The sequence below is a fragment of the Vigna angularis genome, chromosome 2 (assembly GCF_016808095.1).
Source record: "Vigna angularis cultivar LongXiaoDou No.4 chromosome 2, ASM1680809v1, whole genome shotgun sequence".
Classification (NCBI taxonomy): domain Eukaryota; kingdom Viridiplantae; phylum Streptophyta; class Magnoliopsida; order Fabales; family Fabaceae; genus Vigna; species Vigna angularis.
Genome location: NC_068971.1, coordinates 35,545,416 through 35,553,927, shown reverse-complemented (window position 1 = coordinate 35,553,927; position 8,512 = coordinate 35,545,416). Strand labels below are relative to the sequence as shown.

At 30.8% G+C, this 8,512-nt stretch overlaps 1 protein-coding gene across 1 annotated transcript; it reads right to left on the bottom strand.

The window, feature by feature from the left end:
* Positions 1-251: 251 nt before the first annotated feature.
* LOC108326913 (protein DETOXIFICATION 21) lies at positions 252-3,709 on the bottom strand. The gene is made up of 8 exons (XM_017560521.2): positions 3,287-3,709; positions 2,141-2,682; positions 1,717-1,803; positions 1,531-1,587; positions 1,153-1,391; positions 922-1,040; positions 742-828; positions 252-554 (listed from the first exon to the last, which is right to left on the bottom strand). The coding sequence occupies exons 1-8, from the start codon at positions 3,545-3,547 to the stop codon at positions 465-467; spliced, it is 1,482 nt and encodes a 493-aa protein (XP_017416010.1). The 5' UTR covers positions 3,548-3,709; the 3' UTR covers positions 252-464.
* Positions 3,710-8,512: the final 4,803 nt, after the last annotated feature.

Genomic DNA, 8,512 nt, shown 5'->3' with positions numbered 1-8,512 from the left:
TTCTCAGCCAACAAATTTTGACTTCTTTTATTAATAACTTTAAAAAAATCATTTTCTTACCTTTTTAATTTGTAAAAGAAATAGCCATAGAAGAATAATAGATAATAACTATTTTTTATTAAAAAAGAAGTAAAAAATAGACATTAGAAAGCAAAAGAATTTTGGGAAAACAGATCTTGAAAGCTTATTTTGATGTTTTATTAATTTATTTAAAATTAATAATTATAGTACCAGTGAGAGAGTACGTGGAGTAGGAGGAAAGAGGACCACTAGTTTTGATTTAAGAGTTACTATTGATGAAGGAAAATAGTTTGCACCACACAATTACCTATTTTCCAAACATCTACCTAAACAACAGCTATAAAACATTAAAAACATTAAAAGCATTAAAAAAAATACAAAACCTATCAACATCTTTGTTGTATAACAACATGGTACAGACCAATGACGACACTTCAAATAATTTAGCTAACATATGTTCTCTCAGTTTCATTTTCTTGGTCAGCACCGTTCACCTTCGTCCATCTGCTAATACGCTTTTGAGCAATGGTAACCTGCACAGAATGTTACTATCATGTTCAACTAAAGCATGGGGTAAACAAATCAAGCATTTATTCAATAAGATCTCTTAGCTTATACTGTAAATTTAACCATAAAACTTGTTAAATAGGTTGAAAAGTGCTGATTTTGATTTCTTTCTTCTGCAAGTACTTTAGAGATGTGTATAAGCCAAATGCATACCTGCTCATCCCAATCAGTTTTGTATGTGATTACAGTTAGCACTACTGTTTGAATGAATGTTCCAAACAACATTCCAATCCAGATTCCCTGCAAAAGTGAAAAAGTGTGTTCAATCCATCAAGCAGCATAAACATGATTAATAGGTTATGAGCAGCAAAAGATAGGTGAATGAGCACGTACCTTGACTTGCAGATCGAGAAAGTTACCAAGTACAATACCTACAGGAATACCTATGATGTAATAACACCCCAGATTCACATATGCTACAATGCTTTGCCACCCTGCTCCTATAGCCACTCCTGTTGAAATCACAAATCTCACTTCAGAACTGTATCCACATTGACACTTACAAGGATTCAAATCTTAAATCTATTGAAGTAACAAGAAAGAGGAAATGGTGTCAAAAACTACCTGAGAGTACAGGTTGAACACTGTTTAGTAAAATAGAGATTGATAACAAAGGTGACAAATCCCCAACAGCAACGGCCACGTCTTTATCTGTGGTAAATATATAAGCTAGTCTTTCTCTGAAAAATAAGAAGAATAAGAACAGAAAGAATCCGATGGCCAATGATGTGAGCACAGACACAACTATTGAGAACTTTGCAGCTTTGGCACTTCCTTTTCCAAGTTCGTTTGCTACTCGAACACTGCAAAAACAAAGTTACAAACCAAGTTTTCAGGGTAATTTTACAACAGCTGAAAAATAAAATAAAATGGAAGGATGAGGTTTATATGAACAACAGTGACCACTGACTGCAACGTTAGAAAGGAGAACAGCACCATTACCTTGCTGCAGCCATAAAACCGAGTGCTATCATCATTTCCCATCCATTGATGTTGAGACTGTAAACAGTGAAGTTTCATCATTAGCAGTGAAGAGAAAAAGTTCTTCCATTAAGTTAATACCCCTCCCAATATAATGTAGAAACACTATTTGAAATTTAATACAAATAAATTGTTCCAGTGCATTACCATATGGATAGAGCATCAATTGCAACCTCTGCATTTTTCATGTTACCGGTCAAAAGAACTAGTATGGTGTTGTACCAGAGCTCAAGACTGTAAAAATATACAACAGTTTAACGTTAGTTCACGATGAATAACATAGTACGTTAGAAACAGTTTAACATCTTTCTTTCACACCCTTTTATTACACTGTCGGTGTAAAACATCAATGGGACACGAGAATAAACAGGTGTCTTTTGAATGATGCGGCAAAATTTGCACTTGAAAGGATATTAATGACAAATCAAAGATTGATACTCAAAGGAAATGAGAAGTAAGCCTGGGATTCAGAAAGTAAATTGAAACTATCAAACGAAGATAGCATTGTTCAACTTTAAAGTCTGACTTACGACATTGAAAAGAACTGAACCCAATTGAGAAGAAAGCTCACCATAGCATGGCACCGGCAGAAAGGGACATCTTGACAACAGGCCAGAGGTCTTTGAATGCCAGAAAGGAGAAACCTTTCCATGTATCAGAGCACCACCCGCATGTGACAAATATGAGTTGACCAACGTTGGGAATCCAGTATGCCAAAATTGTTGAAATCATTGCACCAGGAAGCCCAAAATTGAAGTTCATTGTCAAAAGCCAGGAGAGAAACACATGAATCACTATCGAGAATGCTGCCAAGAATGCAATGATGACATTCTTGCTCTGAGATTGCAGGAAAGTCTGACAAGTGAATGAGATAATGAAGGCAAACATGATAGGAATTGACCAAATAGAAATGATTCCTGCCACTTGTGCTATGCTTTCATCTTGGCCTAAGAGCGTTAAAAGTGGGCTTGTGAAGACGAATACCGGAAGAAGACACAGTGCAGTTATGAACAAAACTATCCATGATCTTTGGAGATACACTCCCATCATGCTGTATTCTTTTGCACCAAATGCTTGCCCACAAAGTGTTGACAATGCACTCGCCATCCCTAGCTGCAATATCATTATACAAACAAGAAATTCGAGTCATTGATAAGTGCAATTGCAACACAACCCCAATAGGGTGTCATAAAATATTCTTATCTGCACACCATATATAAGTTAGGCATAATTAAATAAACACAATTTTAAATACAGCTACAGTATATTCCACTTTACAATCCATGTTTCTCATGTTACCCTGGTTCAACCAATCACAAGAATCCAATCTATAACACCCAAAGAATCTGTTCTCTGATTAATAACCAATAAACAACGAAAGTATTGAACTTTTCAACAATAGACGAACAGATCTCTGCTTCTGAGTCACAATACAGTAGCACGGAACACCCTGTGTTTTAATGTTATAAAAATAAAGATAATCAGATGAACACATTTCACCACCAACATGTCCCTTCCTTTCTCCATTCCTGCATGAAAAGCTATAAAACACTATATATATTATTAATACTTTGCAAAGCTAGAGAGAAAACAAAGAAACATACACTCGGAAGATTGTAAGACAAAAAACACCAAACTTTTTCAACTTTTTTGCAATACTCATAATTAAAATAAAAGAAAAAAATTGGAAAGGTTAGATGAAGAAGGAAAAACGTACGAGAACCCCATTGGCGAACCTAATGAGAACGGTGTAGACGAGAGCAAAAGCAGCCAATTCCCTTGAGCCAATATGGCCAACGAAAGATTGGCTTATAACATTGAGACCAAAGGTGGAGAACCTGGTGCATATGGCTGGTGCTGCCACTATCCACATCACCTTGCTCTCAATCCAGAACCTCTTCCACAACGATAACTCCTCTTCCTCTTCATCTTTTCTTCTCTCTTTGCTCAACAGCTTCTGCCTTAGATCCCCCTCCATTCTTTACCCTTTCAGTTTTTCTCGCTTGCCCCACAACCCAGAACTATTCGTTCTGGTGAAAGACAGAAAGAAAGAAGATAAAGAGAAAAAAGAAAGAGAAAGAGAAAACCTTTGCAACGAGAACGAAGAATCCATGTTCAATTAATAACTCTGTCTAGTTTGATTGTGACCCACTACGAAGTCCCGCGTACGTTGCTAAAAAACACCGAATCTGTGGAAGGAAAACGCGAACTGTTTTAGTACTCCATTTTTTCTAAGTTTATAATTATTAATTATTTTACCGCTTTATTTATTGTATCTATCTACAATAATTAATTATTATTAATTATCGTTAAAATTAAGTTTAAGATGTGATTTTTTTCTTTTTCTCGTAGAAAAAAGTTATTATATAAAATACTGTCCCAAATCAAATCATACTTCTTATCACAGGTATTATCTCAATCAAATCTTATTTCAAAACAAAAATACAATTTTTCAACTGCTACCACAGACAACCCTCTCACCCAAGTATGTCGCTTCATTCACGGATAACTCACGTTTATAATATCATAAAAAAAATAATATAAATATGAAATATTTAACTCAATAAAATAAGATAATATAATCAAAGTGTCGGCGCGAAGATTCACATTTTTTTTTCAATTTCAATAATTAAATATTGAGCGGGGGAATGAGAACATAAATGGTAAAAAAGTAAATAAAATATTTAAAAATTAAATAAATAATAAGTATAGTAGTAAAATAAAGTAATGTTGTATTTAATTTTGAAAATTGTAATTAAATAAAAGTTTAATACAGTATTAATGTTATATAAAGCAATTAATGTTCTAATATATATGTATACACATGAATATTGACTTTTGTAGTTTTTGAGTAAACATTGAATACTTTTTTTCAATTAAAAATTATATAATTATGAAATGAAGATAAAGAGAAAAAGTATTTGATTAGTGTGAGATATGGTGAAAAATGGTGGCGTGTGCGAGGAATACTTAGGAACATGAAATCAGGAGTTATGTCATAGATATGAGGGGCGGCTGAGGAAACACGTAGCATAGCATTCTTACCTTGTTTGGTGTTTTTTGTATCTTTGTTGGATATAGCTATTCGTTTTTGCCACCACTTCTTCTAATTATAATATTAATTAATGGGTAAATCAAGAAAAGGGAATTTATGGCTGAGTATTGATACCCGCACACCAACCTTTTTATTTTAATCACTCCCTTAACGTGGCAAATTTGGTTACTGTGTGGGTAAAAATATTATGTCGTTTCCAATACATCAATTGGATAGTCCAAAAGTTCATCGGAAATCTTCTCCAAAACATAGGAAGGTGACAAAACATGGTTTTGAGGACACGTTTTCATATTAGCAACCACATTTTAAGATAAAAATGTGCGGTAACAGCTCGAATCTAAACCACCAGAAGCAATAATCCAAAGTAATGTTTTTGTGTGGACAGTTCCTTTTCGGCATATATGAGTTATGATTTTGTCTTGTACAATTTTATTATACACTGTTGGTTATTTTCTATTACAGTTTGTGTTTTATGGTAGGTCACGCAGGTAACTTATAAAACTTTCTTTCTCAGTCATTATTTTGCTGAAATTCAATTTGTGATTTTAGTTGTAGTATTAATGGTTGCATCGGATGTTAATTGTAAGATTAAAAGTTACTATTCACTGTTATTATTTAATATTATATATTACAGTGTAAACATTACTTAATTTTTCTTACAAGACAATAATTTATGTCATTTTCCTAAATTTTTTTAAATCAAATTTAGATTTTCAAAATCTTCTTTTAAATTGTTTTAATTGTTTTCTTTTCAATGTATAGATTCTATTTTCAAAACATTTTAACCAGTTGTTTAACGCAACAAGTTTGTTAGTTTTATTATACAATTCTTCAATAGTTTACTATAATCATTCTTATCTTTTGAGTACATAGAATTTGTTTGATTAAATTATTCATATAATATAAAGTATTCACATTCGAAAGAATAAAAGTAGGAAATGTTGGTTTTTGTCTTTTCATAATTTATATATGGTGTTTTATTAAAGATACTTTTAATGTAAATTCTATGAAGATAACATGTGATGTTGACCTTTTTACCCAAAAGTGTTTAAAAGAGTTAAAAGTGTTTAATATTGTTTTGTTTATTTTTTGTAAAGACCTACTTTTTCTCTCAATGATTCCATTTTGTTGTGGAGACCTTGGAGTTGAGAAATTGTTCTTCATGCCAGAGTTTTTGCAAAAAATTTGAAAAAGTTTTTAAATTTTTTTTTATTTCTATCCTTTTACAAAGTTTGCAAAACATCAAACACCTCATCCTTGTGAGTCAAAAATAGAATCCATGTCCACCTAGAAAATTTGTCTACTACTATTAGTTCATAGTGATTACCACTCATTGAAACTAACTTTCCAAACCTTGAAATCATTTGAAACCATATATATATTCATTCACTTTCGCATTTCATACCAACATATTGAAACTAATAATAAAATTTTGTAGGATCATAAAAGAGCAATGAAAAACATAAATCATATCTATACAAGTAAATTTGGTTTAGTTTAGCCACAATTTCAAATTATTGATACTAATAATCGATTAGATTAGTAATCTAATTTGTTAAGGCAAGCCAAAAGTTACATAAAGTAAAACAGGGCAAAGTTGTATATTTTAATCTATTATGCTACTAGCATAATCGATTAGACTAAAGTGTCTGTTTTAATTTATTAAGTTAGTAGCATAATCGATTATGCTGAAGTGTCTATTTTAATCGATTTAGTTAATAGAATAATTGATTGAAAACAAAAATTATGGTCAACTCAATTTTTATGACTTTGAGCACTTTCCCCATAACTTTAATTGATCATCAAGACCTTCTAGACACTGAGAAACATCGGAAAACACCACTATAACTCCAAATTGCTACTCCAAACCAGAAATCACCCCTCTAAGCTACCCCAAAACCAATTCTACACTTTTCAATACCACCAACTGCATAACCAAGTCTAAATACAATTGTTAGCACACCTCAACACCTTAAATTACTCACAACCCTTATGTTTCAAGTTCTCACTATGTACGAACTCACCCTAAGGTGACCCTAACAGTTCTACACCATAGTTTTCTCATTTAAAAGCCTAAACAAGTCATAATAGATCTAATAGTAGACCTTTAACTTCCTAAAACAATTTACACTCCTTGCTTCAAAATCCCATTAATCAAAACATTTCTTTTACACTAGAAACACTCTAAAATCATCCTAATAAACTATCTCTTTGTTCCATATCAGTTCTCACTCAAAGAATACTTTTAACAAGTCTTAAATAGCAATATACCAGTACTAAACCAGTTACTTCCTCACTCCAACACCTATCTCTCAAACTCACCCATCAAAACATATATTTTTGACCTTAAAAAATTACTCTTATTTACTCCAAAAACACTTTAAATTCAGTTTCAAACCACAATACAACTTTACCATACAGTAATGACAACAAAAGCATTACAATCACACCATATCAAACATTTAAACATCACACAATCATTGTTAATAATCTATACTCCAAGAATATTGATACAAACATAACAATTTCACTTAAATCACATTATCATCCATAGGGATACTAAATTTAAAACCACAAACATAAATCTAAGACTAGGTCTAGCTTCCCTTATCTAATAAGAAACTATCAATTCTAGAAACGTCTCCCCGATTGTTTGGAACACAAGGAAATTCTACAAACACCTACGAAACATCGAATTGAAAACAGAAAGAGTCCCTAGGAACTTAAATTAATCTAGAACATGTGGAAGAAGCAAGATTACGCATGGAACGACAAACTCTCCTTCTAATTTCAAATTAAGAACAAAAGAAGAAAAAGGAATCGAAACTTACTTGCTCTAAGATAAAATTTGATCGAATAGATGTAGAGATAACTCAACTATTATCTCCTAAGAACTTTCTGATCGTCAAACAGATGATCAAAAGGATGAAAAATCTTAGAGAGATGTGAGAGAAGATTAAGATAAAATTTTTTAGAGAGATAAACAATATTTTAAGTAATGAGACAATTTTAAAAAATTTTATTTATATTATTGAATTATTTTAAAATAAAATAATCAATTTCATTATTTAAAACACTTACCCACTCTAATAGTTTATTTACTTTATTTTCTATATTATTAGAATGTTTCAAACTAATAATAGTTGGAGTTACCTTATTAAATTCATCTTTACTACTTCTTTTTATCTTTTGAAAACAATTATAAATAACTTTCAAATTAATAAAAATTGAATTAATAACTATAATTATTTATTATTAATTTGAAAATATAAAAATCCTAAAATTTGATTTTCATATTAACCTTAATTTAATTTAATAATATTTTTTTTATATATTGTTTTATATATATCAGTCTCTAAAAAATATTTCTGTTTTCGCGTGATCCAGAATATTTTTATTTTGGCACTTACTTTAGTTTAATATAGAAGTTACGAAAATTTTAAAATTATTTTTATTTACTTATTTAAAAAGAAATCTTTATAAGGTTGTATTTTATCTGCATTTATATATATAATCTGAAAGATAATGAGGAAAAATACCTCGAATTTTGGCGTTTGAGAAACGTTTCCTTCATTTTATTTTCTTCTGTTTGTGTTTAAGCAAGTAAACGTGTGTTTCCGTTGTATGTTTGCGATATCAGGTTGCCATCTGTTTTCATCATTGGTAAGTGTTTTATAGTTTGAAGCAGTTAACTGAACTTCTAATAAAAATACTTAGTTTTTTTAAGTTGAACAGCAAAACTGTATAATTTAATTTTTAATAAAAATAGTTTAATTTTTATTACATAATATAGTATAGATAATCAATGATTTAGTACAATTAAGTTAATTATATTCACTCCTATGTGTGCCTTGGAGCAAAACTTGTATATTTTATTTTTAGTTGAGT

Coding starts and splice junctions, on each gene's coding strand:
- LOC108326913 (XM_017560521.2), bottom strand. CDS start 3,547: ATGGAGGGGGATCTAAGGCAGAAGCTGTTGAGCAAAGAGAGAAGAAAA. Junction 1,804..2,140: donor TCTGCCGGTGCCATGCTATG/GTGAGCTTTCTT, acceptor ATATTTTTACAG/TCTTGAGCTCTGGTACAACA. Junction 1,392..1,530: donor GGTTTTATGGCTGCAGCAAG/GTAATGGTGCTG, acceptor TTGTTTTTGCAG/TGTTCGAGTAGCAAACGAAC.